Source organism: Arvicola amphibius, chromosome 14, assembly GCF_903992535.2.
Source record: "Arvicola amphibius chromosome 14, mArvAmp1.2, whole genome shotgun sequence".
NCBI classification, from domain to species: domain Eukaryota; kingdom Metazoa; phylum Chordata; class Mammalia; order Rodentia; family Cricetidae; genus Arvicola; species Arvicola amphibius.
The window spans coordinates 24,769,897-24,797,096 of NC_052060.1; the positions used below are offsets into that span (position 1 = coordinate 24,769,897).

Here is a 27,200-nt window from a genome sequence, read left to right on the forward strand (position 1 = left end):
TTTCAGTATTGTTCCGTGCGACTTACTTTACAAAGTGAAAATAGAGCTAATGAGGTCTGAAGTAGAACTGAGAAGCTCCAAAAGAGAGTGGAAAGCATGGGCTCTCGAAGGCAAAACTAGAAATAAAGAATGCCAGCAACACAAGTTTCCCTTGAAGGCGGGCTCTTCTGTCTGTTGGGGTGTGAGGGTGTAAGGTGCCCAGAGGCTACATTCACACCGGCAGTAGCTGCTAATCTTTGGCTGTGGTTTTAAAGTGAGGATACTCATTTGGGGTTGCTGTTTGAACAAGTGATCTCCTGTTCGCTCTGCATGATCATCTTGGAAATTACTCAGACTGTTTTCATGCCCCTCTGAAGGCACTCTGGTCTTGCCCAGAGAAATCTGTATAAATTAAGTTTGGCGTTTGAAATGTGCACTTTGGCAGAACCCCATTTAGAGGCTTTCAACTTTGCTATGAATGATAAAGAAAAACTGATTATAGACCAAACCCAGAGGAGACGACTCTGTTCATAGAATCAGTGCAGTGGGGCTGGAAAAGCTCGCCTTCTCCTGTCCTCCAACCTCTCTCTGCTCTGAGCATTAGGTGGAACCAAACCCTAGCATGAATATTTTGTTTGTCTTGCAAAGTGTCCTGGAAAGGTGGAAAAGGAAAGCAAGGCACTTGCCATGAGGGTGGGGGAAGGAGGTTTCCAGATCTGCCTGGTGATTAGAGCTGGGCTGTTGATCTCTTTTCATGCTGTAGATGTGGCTGGCTGCAGTCACGCCTCCCGCTGCCAGCCGGGCTCCGGGGCTCCTAATCAGTCACTATGAAAACTCATTAGCTCCACAGCAATGAGTGCTCCACTGCTGAAGCTTGGCGCTGTGCTCAGCACCATGGCAATGATCTCAAACTGGATGTCCCAGACTCTCCCATCCCTGGTAGGACTGAACACCACCACGAGGCTGTCTGCTCCAGATACCTTAGTAAGTCACTCTCCTGGGTTTGGCCATCTTGGGACGTGGGGTGTATTAAAACAGTGGGCGTTGTAAATTTCAAAGACTGGGAGTCTGCTGCTCTCTTCATTGGTGGACTTCAAAGGTAGAATATCTGTGTGATAACTCTACTCCATGGATATTTATGAAGACTTTAAAGTTACACCAAGAAACGAGAGAGAGGGGATTGCTAGGGAATTAGCTATAAAAAAAAAAAAAAAAAAGAAGGCTGGTCTTATTAAATTCTTAAGAATTTTATGTTTTAACCAAATTAACGAGATCTGGAAGGATTCCTTAATATGCTTTGGTTCTCACTATTTTATTTCGTGTGCTGTTTGAAACCTTTGTGATTTTTCCTACAGAATAAACTGTAGAGAATACTCTTCTTAATCTATTTTTACCACAATAGGCTCTTCTTTTGGAATGCAATGCCTATGGTAATTTGTAATTAATTCAGGCAGAGAAGTCAACACCTTTTAAGCATAAATGAATTATAAAACAACCTCAGCAACTTAACGCTGGCCAAAAAGATATTTAAAACAACTCAAGACTGTGAACCACAGAAAACAAACCCAATAAAAACTTCTTCTTTCTGTATTATTTAGCATTCCATAAAGAAATTTCCTGGCATAAATCCATCTTATATAGTCTTCATCTATATAAAATTAATAAGTCTTAATCCTTACTATATTTTAGCAAAGCTTTCTCTGATATTTTGAAATTAGGTGTGTTTAACCACAGTCTTAAATATTTTAAGAAAAATATAAATTAGTAGTTTTACAAATGAAAATGTAAATTTTCAAATAAAAGACATATTCTAAAAATTGTCCTGCTATCAAATAAAGTATTCAGAAAATGTAATATTTGAAGTTTCTATCTTGTACATCATTGTAGTGGAACATGCCAAAGAGAGAAGCCCTCCATCTTAAGTGTTGTTTGTAATAATAACTTATCAGTCAATGAACAATTAACCGTGTACTCTGACTGAATTACATAATTTTCTAGTTTCTCGCAGTATGGACACACCAGCAAAGTCAGATTCAGATATGACCTACCTTCCCCATCTTACTTCTTGAGAGTCCTTCCTGGCACCTTAGCTCCTTTTGTGTGGAGTCTCTCCATAACCTGCTTAGCAAGGCCTAGCAGCAGAGTTGTTAAGATTTACAGCCATACAGACAGCATGCTATGTAATTAATGCACATTTATACAACAAAATTTTTAGTTATTTAGTAATTACGGAGCCAACTGTTTCCAGGGTCCAAGGTTTTCTATTTTAAAAACACAGTTGTCTAATTAGCACTCTTAGAAAGATGATTCTTAACAAATAGTGAATTATATATCAAATTTGGCATATTAACTATAGGATATATAGTCTTTTGTATATATAAGCACCAACTTACTTGTTTTCTATTGTTATTTAATGAAGAAAACCAAATTTCCAAGAGTCGTACTTTTCTCCTTAAGACTTTTAAATATGCTCTTAAGTTTAAAGTGAATGATGACTGGTTGAGAATTTGTCAGTCAAATATGAAGTATCGTTATAAATGTGGGTCCATCCCAGTATATCAGTTCTTTGGCTGTTCCTCCATGGCAAACAAAAGCAAACAGAAAAGCGTACAGAATTCTAAATGTCTCATATGGCTCATCTTCACATATCAGTAAATGGTATTGTAGTATTTTCCGAAATGAAGATATATTAGATTATAAAAACTATTTTATCTTATTTGATTCTTTAGTGAGAGCTAGTGTCTATTACTTAATTATTCAAGCTGATTGTTCATACTTTAGAATCTCCATGGTAGAGACTGAGGGAATCAGTACATCTTTAGAGAAATAAAAAATGTTGATGTGGGGAGGTTATATCAGACCTCTGCAACTGCCTGGCCTGGCTGTGTTCACAATATCATTTATTTATTTATTCACACATTTATTTACACTGCAAATTAAATCTTAGACAATATGTGAAGAATTTTTTTTTTCAATTAAAACTGGAAAGGAAATGCAATGTGTGAAAGGGGTTATAGTTCAAATCTCTGGCAGGAGGAAACACTCGCTGGGCTTCTACCATCTGCTTGCTTCCCACACAATCATACCCTTGCCCCAGTGAAGACACTCCACAGAAACCTAGAGCTCAGGGGTTTAATCTGAGTTCTGAATGAGATAATCAAACATCCACACTCTACAATGGGACAGCTGACTCAAAATATGTACAAAACCAATGGGATTTCTATAGTAACCATATAGAACCAAACATAAGACCACAGTTCTGCCCAGTGTAACGTGTCTCTGGGATCTCACCTGCTAATCCTTAGCCTTCATGGCTTCAAGTGTTTACAGAGTTCACACTGCCTTGCTCAAACTGCTTCTCATATTCCTGGACTTTTCTCTATTTATCTCCTTCCTACACACCTACATCCTCACAATTTAAAATACGTTTATTCATCTCCTTGACTTCACAGAGTAAGAAAAAAAGCTAAGTAAAACAATTTTATATCTGCCATTCTTAAAGTTATTGCAATAAAGAAGAAAAGAAACTCCTAAACGGCATTATAGACATCAATGAAGTAGTAAATGGGCTTTATGACCAGGAGACTTTTCCTCACTGATTCCTTTCAAATAATTCCACAAGAGATCACCACTTCTGTTTCCACACAGCTTCTTCTCAAGACGATTCATTAGATGAAGAAGACACACTTCTTCAGTACAGTACATCCAGTTAAATGTCCTCTATGTTAATCAATATGTATGAGATTAACATGCAACTTTGTAGACATGAAACACATACATATGCACACACACACACACACACACACATAAGCTTCAACTATGGTTCATGTTTGCATGTCAATGTAACAGAAAAAAAACAAAATGCAGAGTTATGCAAATATTATCACAGTTTCTCTTAAAACAAAACAAAAAACCCAATGGTTTCAAACGACCTGAAAATGAAGCAAGAAAGTAGGAGTTTGAAATGTTAGGAGACAATTAAATGGGTTTAAGCAGGTGCCTACAGAGTAGGAAGTGTGTGATTGTTTCAAGAGTTCAGGGAGGTTTTCAGTTCACAGGATGCTGCCTACCAGGAACTAATTAAATATAACCAATTAAATACAGCTCTTTAAGTCAGGAAGTCCCTCTTGTTTTTCTTTAAATGGTGACTCTTAATTTTCTTGCTTGAGTTTTTTTCTTCACACTGGAGTGGATCCATGGCCTTTGGAGAAGCTGGGCAAGTCTGCCTCAGGTCTCTGAAGACTCAGCCCCCCTCTGGCACTTCTCTCTGATGAAAAGTCACTTCCCCTGGAGGCTGAGCTTCTGAAAAAAAATCCCTCTCCTTGTGGAAACTTTACCAAGAATAACCTGGAAAAGAGCAATTAAAAAAGCAGAGAGTGTTCAGCAGATACTGTTCTCAAACAGCCAGCCCTATTGCTGTGGTAGGAAGGGGCCTTGGAGGGACCTATGGGCATAAGCCGTTTGTTATGCTGCATTTTCAGACATCTATCTGGCTTCTCCTCATAGGCAACTACTCTGATACATTGTCAGTTTAAAGTTCTAGAATACTACGAAACACAGCGCCAGTAATCTTCCAAGGAGGTTACCCTAAAATATCAAATATGGTTTTATAGTTTGGAATGATAATGTCTAGTGTTACCAACTATTGTTGATTAGGGGGTGTTTGGGGTTTGTTCATTTTGTGGTGGTAAGGAAGGAGCCCAGAGCCATGTACATGCTGCTATCCATCACACTACCTTCTTTTAAATTTTGTATCTGACTTTTCAAGCTTCCAAAACCTTACCACTGTTATGTGATGGGACAAATAAAACAAATTAATGAGAGATGATGGAAAGCTCAAAATAGCAGATCTTGAGAATAACAGAAAATATGGTAATGTCTTTTCATAGAAGCATCATCCAAGGAACGGGAGTGGATTTATTCTTATTTGAGCGTCTGAAGCAAGTAGAGAGAAATGGGAACATTTCCAGAGAGAGAAAATTTCAAGTCCTAAGCTCCAGTTTCCCACAGTGGGAGGGCTGCACTTCAAACACTGAGTCCTTATCATGCCAAGGACAAACAGAAGTACAAAGACATCTGCATGAAATTTCCCTGGATAGAAAGGATGCGATGAAATAAAACTTCTATGGAGCTTCCCAACTCTCAGCTCATCGGGGTTTACAAGCCCTAAAACTGACGTTTTTGCTGTTTTTATCATTGGTTTTATTTTCATGGATAAAGGTTTTCTTTCCCCCACCTTAAAGCCTAGAGGTTTCCTTGAATTAAGCATACTTACTTATTTCAGTCCCAAAGATTCTTATAATAGCAAGAAATCTGCCACTGAGTGACATCTTTATTAACACATTCTCCACAGCATATCTTCCAGCGTGATCTCTCAACCTCTCTTTAATTCTTGTCCTCACATTTCCCCTTTCTTTTCAACCAAAACTATTAATATGTTCCTCCACACTTCACTATCTGGAACCAGACACATCCTTAGATAAGACTTTTGTGGGAGTTTTTATCACTCGGATAGCATCATTTTGAAATCTAGGTTTTGATGGAGAGATGTTTTCTACTTTACATCTCTATAAGAGCCTGCTCCTGCTAGGTCAGCTATGGTTTCTGGATAGGGGATCCTCGAGGTCAAAGAAAAGTCAGAAGAAACAGAAGACAGGATAGAATCTGTAGGTATGTATGGTCATGCTGAAGCAGCCAAACAGCTCCGAGTTTTTTAGAGTTTGCTTATATACAAAAGCAGAACAAAGCGCAGCACAGACGATCAGTCAGCATCTAACAAGGCCATTCCTGTCCTTGACTGAGCAGTCTCCTCACCAACATGTGCTTGCTGCCCGGGAGCAGCCTTGCTTTCTGCCCTGATGTTTCTGAGGTTTGTCGTCAGCAGTATACTGTCTGCTATATATTCTTTCCTGCTATATATATTCCCATAGACAAACCAGGAATAATCAACAAAATTATGGCATGAGAATGCACAGTCTGATCACAGAACATGAAGCTTAAGCACCATATTAAACTCTCAATTATTTCAGTTTCCCTTAATACAAGATGCTGTTACCCCAAGGCGGCATCTATTTGTACTACGGTGGAGCACAGTGGTTGGACCTGGAAAGTGTTCTTTTCTCACGGGCTAACTCAGAAGTCTCTCACAGCCTTCAAGGTTATAGGAAAAAGCAGAGCAGGCATGATTGAACTCAAATGACTTCTTTAAGTCAGATATTACTCCAGAGGGAAATTGTGTCACATGTGGGCTCCCGCACACCTCCCAAGTCAGACCCCCCTTTTTGTATTTTGAGTTCTCATTTCTTTCTTCATTGGTCTTTATTTTTGTGAAAGACTTACAAACTGAACATGAGAAGCAAAATCTAACAATATTTAACCTGCAAATTACTTCTTTTCAAAAGGGTAGAATCCTTTCCTTGGCCTTCTATGTTGCCTGGGCCCTGGGAATGACCGCAGTTCCTTTTGTGGGAGTAGTGTATTTGCCCTTACCTTGCTGCTTCTCTGGGATCACAGTGGTCACATCTCCACAAAAGGTAATGTCCCTGCCTGCTGAGAATCAGCTGCTGGTGGATCTGTTTCCTCAACAGTCCTGCATTGGACTGTCAGTACAGGAACATAGATGGTCTCTCTGTTGAGTATGATCGTAGAGAACTCTGGGTTGAAAGTTGCAGAAAACGTACACGTTCGTACTAAATGGTGACTTGGAAAAAAAATGCCCTACGTTCTTTACTTTGTGGCTTCCTTGTAATCTAAAACACTGTCCGTTTCTAAGGGCAATTTGTTTCAAAGAAATGAATGCAATTACAAGAGAAGAGATTCTATAAGGAAACCCTACTGAAATGAAATGTATTTTGAACTTCTTTTCCTGCTTCTCAGGAAAACATCTTTCCTGACACAAATCTCCATGGTTCAGGAGAATTCTCAGGTGGTATCTTTATGTTTATAAAGCATAGATCTGCACTTAAACTACAATCAAAGAAATCAGACCACATCCAACTGTTAAATGATTGTTTTAATTCTCTTATTTAGTGTATCCTTAAATATTAATGAGTGTTGTAATATTAAAAACTGCTAAATAGTTCATTTAGTTCTTCTAATTAACACAAAGAGTTCAAAGAGAGCTACATCAGTAAAGGCTGCTCTTTGTGGGTGCAGTGGGCCATTCATGATCAACTGTATTCACTTTCCAGGTCCAACCACTGTGCTCCACCATAGTATAAATAGATGCCGCCTTGGGGTAACAGCATCTTGTATTAAGGGAAACTGAAATAATTGAGAGTTTAATATGGTGCTTAAGCTTCATGTTCTGTGATCAGACTGTGCATTCTCATGCCATAATTTTGTTGATTATTCCTGGTGTGTCTATGGGAAAGCTCCTTTTTGTTCTGAGGTTGCTCAGAATGGTATCACCTAGACCTCAAAAATATCAAGATAGTAAGGGATAATAAGTTACACAATTCTCCCCAGAGCAGCTAGAGATCCACAAATGCTTGATCTTCCTGATACATGAGTTTTACTGACATTTGAATAATTGTTATTGTAAGTCAGAATTGGAGCAGGCCTTTTGTCCTGGGTATCTAAAAATAGCTAAATATGTCCTTCCACCTGAGATCACAGTTGGTTTTATTTTGGTTGTCTATTCAGTGCTTGTTGGGAACCCTAAAAGAGAGCTAGAAATACTTACAAAGTGTCTCTATTTGTCACTGTCCCAAATACAGGGGTTTGCATCAAAATGTAAAGAAGAGCTAGGCACTTTGGTTTTCCTAACACAAAGGTGAAGTTTTATACTTTAGATCATTCAAAGGACTGCAGTCCAAAAAGGCATAACTCTTCAGTAATTCTTAGAAGAAGACAATTGAAGGTATAAATATGGCTTGTGTCTTTACTGTTGTTAGGCAGGAGGTTCCAAGAAACACTAAATGAAAATCAAACTCTGTTCACCCTTCCCATTTATGGCAACAACAGAGAATGACCACCACATGACCCTGTGTGACAAGCTGCACTGTGGGTAAAGACTCAGCCAATGACATTAATGAAAATGCTGACAGCCTTAATAATCACTGTTTGCACTGCTGTTAAAATATTTTAATATGATAATTGGATGGCCCTGCTCCTTTGTCCAAAAGCTGAGTTTATTCTAGAGCCATGCTTTAATTTTCTGGCATATTTCAGATTTGTGATCAATGTTACAAGAAGCCCAAAGGGCCTATGTCCAGAGAAATTAACCCCAAGCCATTGCTCAGCTTAAGCCTTCAATTAAATGATAAAACTACTAAGTCATTTCTATTTTCATCCTATGGACAATCTTTGAATTTTTCTTTTATAACTAAAACCAATAACCTACTTCTAGTTAATATTTTACTTAATTTTAGCATTATATTTTTCTAAGAACATCTTTTTTCTTTAACTGGATTTCAGGAACAAGAGCTAGAAAAGATTAGTAATATATAAAGAGAGAGGTCATGTTAAGAAGTCAATCTACTCAGGAATAAAAAATAATGTAGGAATTATCTTTAAAAAAATCAGTTAACTATGAAGAGACTAAAGACAGGTCTGTTGGCATATTCTTTTCATTAAAAAGTGAAGACAAGGCTTATGATATCTTTATGGGCTTTCTGAGTTTATAGTTTATGCTTCTCCCAATATAGGTTCACAAGGCACCCTATGTATTGGCTTTTTGTATGGGATGACATGGTCTATGGCAGGCATTGTTAGGACATTAGACTTGGAATCTACACCCCATTCTGTGAAAAGAATAACAGCGGTAGCACTTCCTGCTCCTTTGTTGATTCTGTTTATGGCTGCATCATTAAGTCAGTGGAGGTGAGCTGCTGGAATCCACGAAGGCATCATCGTTCTTCAGATAAGGAAACACTCAGAGAACAGTTCGATGAGAGAAAAAACATAAATGCTCTGAGCAACCGGACAATGAATGCCAGGAAAGTGCACCGAGCCATTCTCACAACTTCTCTTCTACAATAGAGTAAGATTATGGTAGAAAATTGAAACATCCAATATTGTTAACAGAGACATTTCCAGGTTATGCAGCTTTAAGTCTAGTCACGGAAAGAGTCTTCCACTAGCATAGAATGAAGAGATGTGTCTTCTGTGTATATTATTGGAAAATCAACAGAGGTTTGTCTTGAATAAAAAGACAATAGTGAGAAAAATCTAAGGACGCAATCTGTGTGTGTGTGTGTGTGTGTGTGTGTGTGTGTGTGTGTGTGTGTGAAAGATAGGAAAATTTCACATTTTTATACAAAATAAGCCCACTGTAGTATGAATGGCAATACTATATGATGCAGTTCAATGTCTGGTGAATATATGAATATATCAGGCACACAGAAACCAACTTTGCTGTAGTTTGGAGAGTCCATGTGGTAAAATTGCCAATGTAAACAGGAAGAAGATTGTAACAGAACTGGGATGCTACTTTTTATGCCAGGGGTCCAGTGATTATGCGTATAAGATGTAGGTTTTTCAGAAGATAATTTGGGGCTTTATTTCAGAATATCAGACATGCATAACGATCAGGAAAGTATTCCTATCAATTACATTCCTCCTGTGAAGAAAAAGTAGAATGTCTAATGGAGAAAGACCAGTAAGGTGTGAGGAAGTGGAAGGCAGCAGTGCCTAAGCATGGGAGTTCAAATCAGAAACTGCACAAAGCATGAAAAGTGGCATAAGATCTACAGACAGTAAATAGTGAAGAATCTGAGACCACAAAACTCATTAGTGACACTTGTAAGAAGGCGAAACAGAATGAAGTCGCTACCAATATAAACCGCTTATCTTCTTTTCTCTTCTAACTTCAAAGAAACAAAGGCTAGGGAAGTAGCTGAGCCGGTAAAGCGATTGCTATACAATCATGATGACCTGAATTTGATCTTCAGCACTAACAGAGAAAACAACAATCAGAGAAGCTGAGATTAAGTGATCACTGAGGTGGGCTGGCCAGCCAGCTTTGAGGCATTCCAGACCAGTGAGAGACGCTGTCTCAAACACAAGGTGTAGAGATCCTGAGGATGGCAGAGGCTGTTAGAACTACATACACACATACACATACATTCACAAAACAGCAGCAGCAACAACAACAAAACTGAACCAGAAAGACAGAAAACCTCTTTAAAAAAAAATAATAAAAGTTTTCCTTATGATACTTCCAATATGTCTTCTCCTTACCTATAATGAAAGTCTGTTTTGTGTTTGCTATCGCTCTTCCTAGACTCAGATTAGCCCCAAAGAAGGTTGGCAAGTGTACAGCTCAGCGCAGGACCCTGACGGGAGATGCATTTGCACAGTGGTGGCTCCAGAACAAAATCTCTGCTCCCGAGATGCCAAAAGCAGGCAGCTCCGCCAGCTGCTGGAGAAGGTACGTGACTTGTGTCCCCTGGGGATATTTTCATTAAAATCTTTCTTTCTTAGGAAGCAACTCTGATTGATGAGTATCACTGGTTTTAGCTCTCTTTTAACACGAATCTTTCTCGTTCTTTCAAAGAGGAGTTTCAAGTTTCTGGCTGAATCATTCCATATCTGTGGTTTCCTTACCTTTCATAATCGGTTTTTTTTTTTTTTTTTTTTTTTTTTAGACAGGCTCTCTACAAGACATCTTAATATCCAGTCAGTTTCTCTTTTCCAGGGTTCAGGAAGCAGGGAGTGTTCTTCCGACGCTCACAATTCAGCCTCGGCTGTAAGACTCACACAAATCTCTTTGAGCTCATCCATTAGACGGTTATTAACCATCTTGCTAGGAAGTTAAAATAATGGCATGAAAAATGCAAGCTATCTGGACAGATAATGAATAATTCCAAGTGTTTATCTTCATTTTCTAAACCATTCCTTTGAACATTAAGCTCTTCAGTTCCATTCAATGGCATTCTTGCCATAATTTACTTAAACTGGATCCATAACAATCAAATGCAGAATGCCCTTGATTTGTTCCCCTTTTCAGACGAGAGTCAGCTCATGAAAGGTTGTTTATGTGTACGTAGGAGGGGGGAAAGCCAATGAATGGTTCTTTCAACCATGCCCATTCAGACTGGCACGGTGCAGGGTTCTTGAATACAGGAGGACAGCTGGGGTGCTCAGAGTGAGGTAAGGATGACAACATGTTTGAATTTTAAGTATCATGGAAAGAAAGAGATGAATTAAAAAGTGTGTGGTATAGAGGACACCTTGTTCTCCACTTCACTCTGTGTCCTATCATTTTCATGATTACACACACACCCCAGACACTAAATAGGAAGCTTTCACATGAGATTTGAGATAGCTGGGGAAAATGTAAGAACTTAGCTTGATAATATAAACAAACATTCACCATCTCAAGCCAAGCTACCCCAACTTTCTTCTATCTGTCATAAAGTTTCCTCTGTGAGCATCATTTAGAAATTCTTTGATAAGCAAGATTTTTAAAAGCTGGCTTTCCTGCTTTTATATAAAACTTATTCTGTTTCTCTTTTCCCTCTCCTTGGAGCTCCCATTATCATGTCTCTTTTGTCAAGCCTCCTTTTATGGTGAGATTCCATTCTCCCCACCCCCAACAAGAGTAGGTGCCATTTTCATTAAAATTTCTGACTGTTAGAAATTATTATAGGCATATTTTGATTACTTTAGTGGTATTGATTTCTAGTCTTGATTATCTTTTTTAAGAATTCAAATATACTGCTTAGTTACCAGGGAAATTAATTTTGGTAGAAGATGATTTAACCTTTTAAATAACTTTTTTTCCTCTTCTATAAAATTGTATTTCTTCTCAGATTACCGACATTCTGCCCAGCCATTTTACTTCTACATAAAATGCACAAGATTTCGTTAGATAGTATAACTTCATATTGGGTTAGTATCAATCAGTACAGCATTACAGAAACAAAACCACACACATTATTTCTTCAAGAGCCACTTAAAAATTCAATAAAATGTGACTGCTGGGAAGTAGATCATTCTATATGTTGGAACACAAATGCCTGTAAGAGATAGAATGAAAGTATTGTTTCCATTTTTACTGTTTTTGCTTTAGGATTATTTTTATTAATTAAATGTACCCATTTATTTTACATTCCAACAGGAGTTTCCCCTCCCCCCTTTCCCTCCATTCCCTTGCCTAACCTATTCCCCACCCACTCCTCTGTTTATGTTCAGAAAGGGGCAGGTCTCCCATTGCTGTCAACAAAGCATTACAAATCAAATTGCGGTAGGAATAAGCTTCTCCCCTTTTATTAAGGCAGGAAAAGGCAACCCAGTATGAGGGAAAGGGTCTCCAAAGCCAGCCAAAGCATTAGCCCCTAAATCCCATTACTAAGAGTCACACAAGTAAGCCAGGCTACACAACTGTCACACATATGTAGGGGGGCTAAGTCATTCCCACTCAGGCCCCCTGGCTGTGAATTCAGTCTCTGTAAGCTCCTATTGGTTGTTTCTGTGTGTTCCCTTGTAATGTCCTTGACTCACAACGTTGTCCAATCCTTCCTCCTTCCCTTCAGCAATATTACCCAAGCTAAGCCAATGCTTAGCTGTGGATCTCTGCATCCGTTTCCATCAGAAGGTCTCTCATGATAATTGGGTTTTTCATCATTCTATGAGTATAGCAGATATCATTAGGCATCAATATGTTTACATTTTTTTCTCCAATAGCATTTGGCTCTATCCTAGGTCTCTGGGACATCCAGATTCTGGGTCCTAGCCCTCCAAGCAGTGTCAAGAGTGGGCTTATCTTAGATGGTATGGGTCTGAGGCTGGACTAGTCTTTGACCACTCCCACAATCTTCGTGCCAACCTTACCCTCCGGTACATCTCACAGGCAGGACAGACTGAAGGTAAAAGGTTGTGTGGCTGGTTCAGCCTCCCAGTTCCTCTACTGAAAGTCCAGGCAGGTCAGAGGAGATGGCCATTTCAGAATAAGTACCCACCATTGTTAGAATCTTGGCTGTGGTGATTCTTGTAGTTATTGGAGAGTTTCGTTTGTGAAGAGGACACTTAAAAGAAACCCCACGCTAGCTCAGAATTGAGAAACAGATGGTTATTTACTTAGGGTTAGCCTCACAAATCAGAATCCTCTGCTGGAATGGAGATCAGAAACCCGAATCCCACAGCCGGAAAAGAGAGCAGGTGCATACTCTATATCAGCATAAATAGTATAAGTGGCCACGCCCCAGTGGGTGGGTAACTACTGGCTGGAGGACTTCCTATAGCACATTTGCACCGGATTTTTACCCGAATCCCAAATGACCCTCCTTTCCAATCATCTCTTTCAGTAGATCCTCCACCATCCACCCCAACCCAACCCCACAAGTTTTCATTTCCACCTAACCCCAGTCCACCCATGAAATCTCTATTATTTCTCCATCTCCAAGAGATCCACTTTGTGCCTTCCTTGCTACTTAGCCTCTCTGGGCCTGATGATTATAGCATGGTAATCCTTTACTTTACAGCTAATATCCACTTATAAGTGAGTAAATACCATGTTTCTCTTTCTGGGTCTGTGTTATCTCAATCAGGATCATTTTATTACTAGTTCTATCCATCTACCTGCAAATGTCATGATGTTATTATTTTTAACAGCTGAATAATAATCTATTGTGCAAATGTACCACATTATCTTCATCCATTCTTCAGTTGAGAGGCATCTAGGTTGTTTCCAGGTTCTGGCTATTGCGAATAATGCTTCTGTGAACATAGTTGAGCAAGTGTCCTTGTGAAATGTTTGAGCATCATTTGGGTACATGTTCAGCTGTGGTATAGCTGGGTCTTGAGGTAGATCAATTCCCAATTTTCTGTGAAACAACCAGATTGATTTTCGAAGTGGCTATACAAGCTTCATTCCCCCTAGCAGTAGGGGAGTGCTCCTTTTACTCCATGTTCTTTGTAGCATAAGCTATCATTTCTGGTTTTGATCTTAGCTATTCTGACAGGTGTAAGATGGAATCTCAGAGTTGTTTTGCCTTGCAGTTCCCTGATGGCTAAGGAAGTTGAACATTTTTTTTTAAGTGTATCTCGGTCATTTGGGATTCTTCTGTTTAGAATTCTCTGTTCAAATATTTATCTCTTTTTAAATTGGATTATTTGGGTTTTTTTTTGGCTTTTGTTTAAATGTATAGTTTTTTTTTAAAAATTCTTTATATCCATTCAATTTTTACACAAGACATGGTTCATTTTCTAAACTAATATAAAAATAATCTTTTCCTCTCTGAGTCTTTCAGCGTGCCTTAGCCAATAACCTGTAGAAATGTGTCAGGCTGCTTCCACATGGTTTTTATGTCAGCACATCATTAGTGGTCTCAACACTTATTAAGAGATGCTATCACTGTCTGATACACAAGCAAATAATTGTTACTGAATACTTTAAAAATACAGCAAATTTAATAGCCTGGATCTGAATATACCAGACACAAATTTGATGGCCTAAAATCTTACTGTTAACTGCATAGTTTGGGGGTATTAGTACAGGTGTTCTGCTTTGCCAAGGTCAATAGCTCCTAGAACATGATTTCATACTGGGAAGTGGACAACATTTTCACCAATTAAATCAATTTAAGGAGACTATACATAGTACTTCACCTTGAAGATTTCAAAAGCAGTGTAACACCATACTTCCTGTAAAGTCCCACAGCGAAGAAATTGCTGTTCTTTTCGTTAAACCAAAGCTAGACAAGCATATTGAGTCGTGTGGATTTGTTTGTTTGTTCGTTTGTTTGTTTACAAAGCCATCTGAGTAACTGGGAGTAAAATTTATTTATTTATGTTCATTCATAAGGATCTCATATATTTTAGTCACGAAAAACAATCAGTACAAATAGTTTTAAAAAGGATTATCAGAGATGGGAAACAATAACTTTGCCGAGCATTATAGAAGTCTGCTAGGTAGAAATTCATAGTTGTTGCAAATATCTAGAAAAAACAACTTATAAGAGAAAGAAATTATTTTGACTCATGGTTTTAGGGGGTTTGTTTCACTGTTACTTAGGCCTGTTGTTCCCTGGCTCTTATAAGGCAAAACGTCATGAACAGAACAATGTGGTGAAGTGAATTAACAGATAGAAAACAGGGAGGGAGGACATCGAAACAATATACACATGATACAGCTCTTGATGATATACATCTAGAAACTTAACTTCCTCCAGCTAGGCCCTACCTCTTATGTTTCCAGACTATATCAAAATAATGCTATCATCTAAAAACCAACCCTGTAGGTGCCATCTGGTATTCAAAACATAACTGAATTCCAAGCAAATATAAAATGTTGAACTGCAGAATGGCTTCAGAGAGAAGCAGAGTAGAAGAAGAAACACATTTGACAGGTCTGCTTCCTATGAGTCACTCAATGGAGAGTCCATGTTCTGTTTCTTCAGGAGGCTTGCTGAAATGATGCTCTATCAATAGGAGGAAGTTCTTCCTAGGAAACGCTAAAGGCAACACAGACTCAAATACTGTCCATTTAGATACCTCTAATGCTACACTATACACCAGATATAGTCCCGCAATTAATCAAGGTTGTACAATATAGATGATCCCAACCAAGTTTCAACAGAAATTTTCTCATTTCATTTTCCCATAACACAAATTAAGTTGAAAATTTAAATGTGATGTTTGAGTAAAATGTAAAATAAGGGACACTATTCTAATTCTATTTAGAATATTTCCTCTTGCACATAATCTTCTAACGGTGTGGAATATGGCCAGGTGTAGAAAACCCATAGGAGAATATCAGCCATGCTAATGACGGGTACCTTCACAGACTGTTACATATTTAAATAGGTAGCCAGCTTCTTTAATGCAAATGCCTTTCTTTATTCCTGCTGAACTCTAAATGAGGTTAGAAAATTACTTTGAATACAATGCTTTTATCCATGATGAAGTTTCCATGAGTTCAGTGTCATCTCTAATTTTGTACTGCACTAAAAATTTTTATATGAAGCTTTCTGAATATAATAATAATTTGAAATTAAGAAATATGTGTAGCTGTATACTGCTGTGTCTGGCAGTTATAGGGAGAGAAAAACTCTTCCTGAAATAGTATGATCCTAATTACCATTATACTATTAGAAACCCAAGATGATTTTATTCAGGACATATTTATTGAGCACTTCTTCTGTGTCTGGTTCTGTGTAACATCTTGAAAGTAAAAGATGTAAGACAGCCTCTGATGAGGATCGCAGACCAAGGGCCCTTTGCTGACATTGTCCAAGCACACATTGCAAAATGATTTTTAATGTAAGCCGGACTGTGACATGCCTAAAACAGACAGAACAGACATAGGGGAGAACTAAGGATCAAGACAAAAGAGGAGAAGGAGGAAAGAAAATTGACTTGTCTGACAAGAGGTAAGACCTGAGGCAAGTCAGAGCAGCAGAGCCCGCTGGCATTTTTAGGATGACAGTTGTGGGGCGTGCATCAGCTAGGGTCTCTTTGCAGCTAACTGGTGTGTGCGTTGAGCTTTGCAACTTTACCTGATGGAAAAGTCTACCTCTGAACAAAACATCCATTTGTAGTTCACTATTTTTTTCGGTGAAACTAGCTTTTTGCTAATTTCCAACTGATGCATATTTACTTAAAAATAATGAAAACACATTCACATGTTTAAACAAAGAAATAATTGCAATTCTATCACCTTTTTGTGCTCATTCTTTGGTGCAAATACTTATGAAAACAAAGATACCATTTAATCAAAATAGATTTATATATACATACCATATACATACATGTTTGCCTAGATGTCTTTCCTCTTTCAGAAATTTAATGTGAACACCTAATTATTTTTCTAATTTTTCCATTACATTTCTTTGTGATTTTTTCTTAATATATTATATTATTTTTTGCATGTGTGACTATATTTGATTTATGATAAAGGACTGAATTCTGTACCCATATTGCATTTATCTCTTAGGAAAACCCTGCCTAGATGACCAGTGCATCTCAAGATTTAAAAGTCAGCTGTAGGGGCTGGAGAGATGGCTCAGCGGTTAAGAGCACTGCGTACTCTTCCAAAGGTCCTGAGTTCAGTTCCCAACAACCACATGGTGGCTCACAACCATCTGTAATGAGATCTGGTGCCCTCCTCTGGCCTGCTACAGACACAATACTGTATACATAATAAATAAATAAATCATTTTTAAAAAGTCAGCTGTAGAAATCACTTGGGAATCTTGATAAATACGCATACTAATTGAGATTCTTTCAGATAGTTCTGGAGTGCTAATTTCTGACAAGCTCCTGGGTGAGGCAAAGCTGTGCTCTGAAGACAGTTCTGAAGTACCAGATGGATAGAGATCCATCTTAATCTTTAGAATAATTTATACTTAGACGATTCTTCATTCAAATGCTTCCCTCTCTTAGAGGCTTCCCTTTGTTTTCAGGGTTTTTTTGCTATGACAAAAATTAAAGCCATTTTTCTTTCATTTCTGCACTCTTTCTAGGTCACCTATTTCCTACTGCTAAATAGCCTGGGGCTCAATGAACCTGGACCAGTGCCACCAGCTTAACATGTGCTTCTGCCTATCTGTAAGGCACTTTTGTGTTGTTGCCATTTCCCAAGTCCCTCAAACATAAGCTATGCAACTTAGAAGGTGTTCCAACACCACCAGCACTTGTCCTGGTCAACTCAGAGTACTTTAAAACAATCATCACAATGTTAATACCCTGAAATCAGCATGAGTTGATATCAGGCTCAATGAGCTCATCTGGAGGGAATCCAGACACCTGTTTAGAATAAAGAATTGAGAAGAGACACAGAAATACAGCAGAGGCAGAGCATAGTTTGTTAGGAAGAGAAATGTTTTCAAGAAAGAAAACATTGGGTTGGCTTGAAGAGTGGGAATTCAGTAACTATGTGTCTCACTGAACAAAGGATACAGGCTTTTATGCTACACACCCTGGGCTTTTTGGAGTAATTTGCATTTTGGGCTCATTTGCACCTGTATAGGATTTCTTACACATATTCTGTGACACTTAGCTCTGCAAAATAGTTCATGCATTGTGTGTGTGTCCTTAGCATTTTAAAGCTCCATCCTGGGATGTACGCTAGTATTATTACGAACAATAGACCTGCTTTAGACAGTTTGAGGATGTTCCGCACCTGCTGGGATGGTAGAATTCAGTGGTGGAGAATGAGCACACCAGTCTTTCTCTCCGCCAAGTGGTTTCTTCTATAAACTTTGTTCGTTTTTTTTTTTTAATGAAATCTCCTTTTCACTCTCCACTTTGTTCTTTTGCCTAACAATATTGAACTCTCTGTTGAATCTGTCACTACCAAACACTGCTGCTAATTACTCCTGACATTTCAGAGGTAAGAAACAGCGTTAACAGACACATTTTATCTTAACACGCATCACCTTGGGGTATTATAACCTTCTGAAGCCTTGGAATAAAACCAATTTTAATTTTTTTCTAAATCTACTATCTTCTTGCTTTTTTTGGTCATTTCTAATGATACGTGTCCATTTTTTTTTATAAAATGTATAAGTAATTTTCTTTGGCTAAATTATGTGAATGTAAGAAATCTTGAAAACGTGTCAGGCAGCCATGCATTTATAGATTTGGCACTTCTGTTCTTCGTGCTAATAACATTTTTGATACGTTAGTAGAGATTGCATGTATCCATAGACAGAGACTAATATACAACCAATGACTTCGTTTGACAGGTGCAGAATATGTCCCAATCTATAGAAGTCTTAAACTTGAGAACCCAGAGAGATTTTCAGTATGTCTTAAAAATGGAAACCCAAATGAAAGGGCTGAAGGCCAAGTTTCGGCAAATTGAAGATGATCGCAAGACACTAATGACCAAGCATTTTCAGGTAGGAGTGAGTCCTGAAATCTTGTCAATTCAGTGCATGAGACTGCTAGCATGTCACTCAGCTGAAAATAACTATGTCTTGGCCCATGTGCACAGAGTTAAGGTCTCACTAGGGAGTGAACTGTCTTGTCAGTAAAACTTGGCCATTAGCAGCCAGAAACACATAGAAAACTGCTATTTTTTTTTTTTTAAAAAGGTGACCCCACTCTGAGGTTTGTGGAGTTTCTGGGTATATTTACAGGCACTTTTCAATCTAGGAAAGAGGGATATCTCAATAAAATCAATAATTAAATCACCAAAACTCTTTCACATGAGTCTATGCTTTGTTGAAATGAAAACTATAAAGGATATAAATTATTAAAGGAAGGTATAATAAAAGGATCTTTAAAAAATCCATTTAATTATTATGTATACAGTAGACCTTCACACCAGAAGTGGGCACCAGATCTCATTATAGGTGGTTGTGAGCCACCACGCGGTTGCTAGGAATTGAACTCAGGACCTCTGGAAGTGCAACCAGTTCTTTTAACCTCTGAGGCATCTCTCCAGCCTGATAAAAGAATTTTTTTTAAGATTTATTTATTTTTTTATTTGTTCATTTATTTATTATGTATACAGTGTTTTGCCTGCACCTAGGTAGAAGAGGACACCAGATCTCATTACAGATGGTGTGAGCCATCATGTGGTTGCTGGAAATTGAACTCATGACCTCCAGAAGAGCAGCTAGTGTTCTTAATCTCTGAGCCATCTCTTCAGCCCCCGATAAAGGGATTTTTAAAAAACCAGTTTTTAAGTTTATATAAACAAGTTCCCTTTTCGAGACTGCAAGTGGTTTAATGCCAATTGTCTAGAAACTAGAAATGGAAAAAATGTGTTGAGCATGCTGTGAAGCCTTTATTAAAGATACACGACAAAGTCACTTATTTAAAACGTTTCTTGGTCTGATAATGACACTTGAGCCTCTTATTAAAATAATTTATCTGTCTTAAAAAACCATTAAGGTTCTTCATATGAAGCATCTTTTTCCCCCTCTGTCAATTAAACAGTAAAGTTCAATCCTAGTATAAAAGGAATGACTCGAATTTAAGCTTGCAGTCAAGGGTTTTGAGCATTTTGGAGACAGAGAGAATTAGAGACAAACAGGATCCTTACCAGGTACATTTTAATGTGATAGAAATCATCATGCTTTGGAACTTTCTCTGTAGCCTCTGGAAACTAAGGACAGAGGTACAGATGACAGACAACAATACATAATCAGTTTCCGAAGAAGAAAACAAGGATACAAAAGTTGACAAAATATATGGGAGCAAAAGTTAATGTGGTTGATTTACGGAATTTGAACTGAAGAGAGACTTAAAGCCGGAAGTAGGAGAAACAAGTCAGAGCAAGTACTAGGAGACACAATGCAATCGAATATTATAGGAAATAAAACTTTAAGTTGGATGAACAGAAAACTATGGGGGAAACGATAAAAAGAAAGAAAAGGATTGAGAGTAAGGAATCCATGTCAACCAGAATTCATTGAGCACATATACTCTGTGAGGCAGGGCCAGGCCCTTCTTAGAGGAATGAGACTCAAGTTGTTCTCATGCATAAAAAGTAAGAGGAAACGGACTGTACTCAAACAAGGCATCAACACCATTTAAGAGTACAAAGAGAAGAGCTATTCATCTGTCCACAAAGATCTGCTGAAGAATTAGGAAATTTAACCGTGTTCTGTAGTGGCATTTCATTTGTATTTTAACAAATAAAGCTTGCCTGAGGATCAGAAAAGTAAAACAGCCACACTGGCCAGCCTTACAGACCAGGCAGCAATGACACACACCTTTAATCCCAGTAGACACAATGTCAGACACCTTTACTTCCACTAGTCAAAGTAGTTTGCCATAGAAACCAGGCAGTAGTGGTGCATGTCCTTTATCCCTGAACTATAAAACTATAAAAGAGCATTATAAAACGGGAGGAGACAGCTCTCAGTCTCATTCTGAGATTCCAAGAGGCAGGATCGTCATTTCGGACTGAGGTAGAGGTAAGAGCCAGTGACTGGCTCTTTTACTTTTCTGATCCTCAGGCAAGCTTTGTTTATTAAAATACAAATGAAATGCCACCACAGTGTTTAAGAAAACATGCTGCTATGACTTCCTCTCTGAGATATTAAATTCTAGAGAGGATCTAGAAATTTGCAGAGTTCCAGTGTATACTTTCAATGCTCAGAATTGGAGGGTAGAATGTTAAGCAACAATGTGAACCTCAAGTTGTGTCGTTCTCAAAGTAGAAGGTTGTAAATACTAAGTGGAAGAGAGAAATCATTCCAGAAAGGATAGCAACAAGAGGACATGCAGCATGTCAGGAGACAAAGAACTGAAGACATGGTGAACCAAGGAACCATGCAAACTTCCCTTGGTCAGGAGCACTGGGGATGAAGATGCAGAAAACAAAGAAATAAATTTAGGAGAACAACCCCCGAACCAAAAAAAAAAAAATTCGTCGTAGTGTATAGATTTTTTTTTTGCTTAACAAAAGCCATAATGTCAATTATAAAATTGAATTTTCAGGAAGTACCACCTGATTGTAATTTTGATTTTTTACCGTTCATGTAATCAAAGAATATGTTGGAAATGCCAAAATCTAAATACCAGTAATCATAACAATAATCATTTTTTTCTGAACGTACATATTCACAGCAAAGTTTGGAGCACTTTAATATATTTATTGATCTAATCATCACACCAATCCTGTGAGACAAGCATTGTTTTGGTGTTTTTATCCCTAGCAGATGAATTAATACGCAAACTATGGGCAGATTTTCTAGCATCTCACCGAAGATTCAGATCAATAAACCTTAGTTTCTTGAACTCATGAACTAGTGCTCCAAATTAAAATTAGACTAAGAGGGACTGCAGAGTTGGAGTCGTTAGTTAATTACTTACAGTATGAGAATAAGGACTTGATTTCAGATCCCCGGCATACATGAAAACGGTTGGCGGATGCACACCTGTATCCTCAGCATTGGGAAGCAACAGCAGACATATCTTGAAGCTTGTCTGCTGGTTTAACATAGTAGGTGAGCTCCCGGATCCATAGAGAGATCCTATTTTAGGAAATAAAAACGTAAGCATAGGATGATTGGGGAAGACATTTGACATCAATGTCTGGCTCTCACAAAAGATATGTACACATACAGAGAGAAAGAGAGAGAGAGAGAGAGAGAGAGAGAGAGAGAGAGAGAGAGAGAGAGAGAGAGAGAGAGAGAGTCACAGTCACAAACATGCACACCCAAACATGTCCACATACTTAAACACATATACACATAGAAACATATAATATGCCAATATGCATACCAATGCACATGCCCACAGTCCCAACCTCATGAGCTCACCCCCCTGCCCTGAAATCAGAGTAATAATTAGAGTTTCAACACATGCTTGTAGAAGTCATTTCTTCATGGAGTGACATCATACTTCACATTTCCCTCTAGGTACCGAGAAAAGGTATACTATAAGTAGAACATTCTCAAACCAAGTTTAAGTTGAAAATTACTCTATAAAAAAAAAACTCTCTTTTGCAGCAAATTTTTCAACTGATGATAAACACTGTCAACTTTTCCTTCTATGGCCTTTCAGGAAGAAAGCTATGTTAACCATCATAGTGAGGTGAATTGTTTTTGGCAAGATAGTCTGGTTCTTACCAGATCTACATACTAGAAAGTAAACTAGAATGTGATAATATATTTTTATATATTTATTAGGTCCTTCTAATAAAAGTCCAAAGTTTCAAAATTGATTGTAAAAAGTCTAGTAATTTTGAAAAGGTTAAAAAAAACTTTGTAATTCATAAAAGAGAAGAAACTTTCAAAACTTTGACATCAGATTGTTCCTCTGAATACACCCACTGGTAGAATGAAAACCTTTCATTGTGGCTGTTATTATAATTTGCAGCAAATGGTATGAGCAAAATGGCTAGCATTAAAATTCTAATGAAACAATTGTGTCTCCCTTTAGGGATACTGAAAGATGCTTAAACTAATAGGCTTCTTTCAAGATGAGCCCTGAAATGAGCAACAATCTGCAGTTCTGCCTTTTGAATGCAATAGTTATGAATCTTTCTCATTACTAAGATTCTTTATCTTCCCATTCAACGTGTACATGTAGACAGACTCAAAGATTTCCAGATTTATAGAGAATATAAAAATCCCTCTACAAGAAACACTAACCCATTAATTAGGGCAACGACAGGAGTTTCTGCTACTCGAATGTATTTATAGTAATAACATTTTCTAAATGTAATTTTAAAATGTAATTTTTAGCCCCTTAAATAATTACATAATATGGCTTCTGACAGCACCTATGGGTTATTCTCAAATGGTCCTAAATTTGGAACTCCTTCAGTAGATTATGTCATCTGCAGTAAATTCACAGTTGAGTCAAACTCCTGCAATACCTTTGTTGTGCACAACTCCCAAGTAAAGGGAAAGAAGAATGGGTGACAAGGGCAGAAGTTGCCGGTGATGGTGCAGTTGGGGCCCAGTCTTGTGACGCCTAGGAATGGAGGACACTGACTGATAACATATACTGCTTGTTTGCTTAACAAAAATCAGTGTATTGAACAGTTCGGTGTAGCTGCTCCAAGATATGCACCATGTTCCCTTAAGGAGTTAATTCACTACATGGGTGGGTAAGCAATTCTGCCTTCTGTAATGTCACCTAAATGAACTATGCTATAAGACAAATAGAGACAGAGTATGGCTAATAATTCAAAATGGAAACAGCAGCATATATCTCCTCAATCGTTCTGAAGTTTTATATGATTTATCATATATGATTTAGCTTACAATCTAACGAGGTTGTCTTAAGATAGATATTTCAAAGGATACAGAACACCTGAGCACAAATAAAAGACAAAGGAGTACAATGCCATGGCCAGAAAAAGCCTTAAGTTCAGGGAGAAAGCTGATCTATAATTGAACATTTTCCTTTATGTAGTTCTATGGCATGGATAGTCAGTAGTTGGATAATTCATTTCCACTAACTTCTCATAGGATGTTTGCTCTCTTTCCATTACCACCATTCAATACATCATTGGAGAAAAGGATCAAGTCTCTGTTTCCTAACTAGATGATGCACTGTTAACTTTATTTTAAAAAAAGTAAGATAATACAAAGACCACAATTGCTATGATAAGAAGGTTTTTCTAACCATGATAAGAATCAATTTATTTCATATCGAAGCATGTAACTTCTTCAAAAGGGTTTGCTGTGTTAAGAAGCTGAGATAGGCAAATTTTTCACTAAGGATCACAGGGCCACTTGCATCATCAAAACATACCTGACGTCAAACAAAAAAAAAATAATAATCAGTGAAGAACTCTGAATGTCTTTCAATGAGCTCAATTACATGTCATATGCAACAAACATAGATGTTTTTTTTTTCTGTTATAAATGACCCTTGCAAACATTCTGCTGCTTTCTGCAGGAACTGAAAGAGAAAATGGACGAGCTGCTGCCCTTGATCCCCGTGCTGGAGCAGTACAAAACAGACGCAAAGCTCATCACGCAGTTTAAGGAGGAAATTCGGAATCTGTCCTCAGTCCTCACTGGGATTCAGGAGGAAATCGGTGCATATGACTATGAAGAACTGCACCAACGGGTGCTCAGTTTGGAAACCAGGCTGCGTGACTGCATGAAAAAGCTAAGTGAGTAGAGAGTAGAGTTTGTTCAATTGCTGACGTCATGAGCTTCAGTTTCCTAGAAGACTGTGTCCTAACATTGAAGGAATTCAGAGGGAAGGACCTGGCTAAAGGGGTTCAGGCCAGAATTGTAGAATCAAGTGTCCCTTAGTTATTTAAGCATGGCTAAGAACTGTTGTTTAAGGTTCTGCAATGTCAAGGTTCTGTGATTTCAGATAACTAGTCTGTTGAAAATAAGCAACTGTGTTAGCTACAAATGTTTCTTTTCTTTTATTTGTTCATTTATTTCGTTTTCAGTCCTGGAAATGAAACCCAGAACAATTTATGTGTTGAATTTAAATATTCTGATATATGTATGCTAACAGTCCATAGACTAAAAGTATCATGCAGTAACATCTGTATTTATCGCTCTTACTTAATAAGATATTTGATTTAACTGAGATGTATCTATAAAACACAAAAAGCACAGCAGTGCCTTAGTAGCTGTGAGGAACTGGTTCAGAGTCCTCCCTCACAAATACCAAGTTTACAATTGTTAAATCCCTTTGTATAAAGCAGTATGGTACTTAACTATAGTTTATAAATGCCATCACATAAATTTTATGTAATTCCTTTATTCTTTATAAAAACCCAATGTAGTCCAAATGCAATGTAGATAGCTTTTAGGTGAAAATGACAAGAAAAATTTGTCTGCACATGTTTACTACAGATCAAATTATTTTCCAAATGTTTTTATTCCTGGTTGGTTGAACTTGAAAATACAAAACCCACGAAAATAAGAGCAGGCTGTATTCTGCTATTTTGTGAACTCTTTCCAGGTGTCAGGAGTCATTGTCTCCTAGTCACTAGCATAATGACCAGTGTCCAAACTGATGGGGTTTGTCTCAAAAGTAATGGGATTTTTGTTCTTCCCACTATTTAGAACAATTAACCATTTAGCATCACCAAACAGAGAAGAAGTTTTAAACAGAGAATCTAAATTGTGATGGAAGATAAAGAGATACACAATAGATGATGAATGTATAGATATGTGATAGATAGAAGATAGAAGATAGATAGATGATAGATAGACAGACAGACAGATAGATAGATAGATAGATAGATAGATAGATAGATAGATAGATAGATAGATAGAAGATAGATAGATGATAGATAGATAGATAGATAGAAGATAGATAGATAGATAGATAGATAGATAGATAGATAGATAGATAGATAGATGGGGCAGGCAGGCAGAGAAAAAGAGATATAGATATATGGTAGAATCATGCATTTGTAGATGGTAGATGATAGATAAATAGATATCATATCGTGTGTGTGTGTGTGTGTGTGTGTGTGTGTGTGTACAGAGAAACAGGAACTAAAGCAAAAAATATCACTGGGTTAGAGTTTGATTAAATTAAGTTTGACTTTAGTATCTACATTTCTTGGTATTGGTATAAGTTGGTTGAATTCATCTCTGAGAATCATTTAATTTCATAATCATCACTATCTTTCAAACCAGAATATCAAAGCATCAGACCATAAACTCTTAGGTTGGATGAAAAACAGAATTAATTAACAACAAGACCATTAGCACAAAGGATAGAGGGGGACACTTCATGGGTTCAACATTCCAAAGAATCTAAAATCAACTTGCTATACCTCTCAGAAAAACAGAGAGAGAGAGAGAGAGAGAGAGAGAGAGAGAAACAGAGACAGAGAGACAGAGAGACAGAGAGACAGAGAGAGACAGAGAGGATTCCAATCTAGTATAACAAGCAAGAAGACACATTCATCACCAGCATCTTCAGTCTTCACAAAAGCCTCTCAACACACAGCTGATTAGCAGAGGCTAGAAATGAACTGGGGACTGAGAATCAAATTTCAACAACTGTGAATGCATTTCCCTCAATTTTCTTCCCCAGTGGAGTTAGCTTTAAGTAAAATGTCACAGGGCACAGCACATAAATCTGAAGATTGAAAATTAAACCAGCTTCCCTGCCTTTGAGGACCTTCCCAAACAGTAAACAAGACCCCCAGGGAATCACAAGTCCTGCAGACTACAAAGGCAATATTCAGTTTATTTCTATGGAAGAATTAAAGGTTTGCAGAGAGTAGAAACTAGACAAAGCTTCCACAGCAATGCACCCTTGTGGCCTGACTGAAATACAATGATGTCTTTTCCAGAGTATTTCACTTTCTCCTCTGTGAGACTGAATAGAATAAAGTCCCCTGTGCTCAATTAAATCATATCAGGTTTCACGACATGCAGAATATAATTATATGCTTGTGAAAATTTGCCTGATAAAGCGTGGCTAAAACTCTTACACACCCCATGAGATCACCAACAGATATTTGATAGAGATTATAACCAGGCTTGCCCCCTTCCCTACCCCTACCTAACCCAATTCTCTCTTGCTGTGTCTATTTTAGGGCATGATTTGGTGCCCTCTAGTGAAACAAGGGATGCATCTTTTTACTAATCAACCATTTGAGGTCAAGGTGTTGAGACCTGTCTAACTATACGCTATGGCAAATTTCTTTCTTACAATGAAAATCAAACTTTCTATGTGTCAGTAGAATATGAATACCCAACAAATATTTTTGACTCCGTGATATGTGCTGGCCCTTTGTTGGGTATTTGAAGAGACAAGAAGTGCAAAAGAACACCTCTCTGAGGAAAACAAGCCCATCTTTAAGCAAGACTCGCAAGCACATAAATAGGTAATTGCAGCAAAACTGGTTGCCTACTGCTTGAAACACAGTA

General features: G+C 37.8%; 1 protein-coding gene across 3 annotated transcripts in view; it reads left to right on the plus strand.

Moving 5' to 3' along the window:
* Positions 1-831: 831 nt before the first annotated feature.
* Olfm3 (olfactomedin 3) overlaps positions 832-27,200 on the plus strand; it is a 40,057-nt gene continuing 13,688 nt past the window's right edge. The window contains exons 1-5 of one of the 3 annotated variants that reach the window (XM_038311682.1): positions 832-980; positions 4,546-4,560; positions 10,216-10,351; positions 18,612-18,767; positions 24,238-24,457. In XM_038311682.1, coding sequence (XP_038167610.1) covers positions 832-980; positions 4,546-4,560; positions 10,216-10,351; positions 18,612-18,767; positions 24,238-24,457 — 676 coding nt within the window. Of the gene's footprint in view, positions 981-4,545; positions 4,561-7,647; positions 7,679-10,204; positions 10,352-18,611; positions 18,768-24,237; positions 24,458-27,200 lie in introns of all 3 variants that reach the window. The other 2 variants (XM_038311683.1, XM_038311684.1) reach the window with 2 other exon arrangements.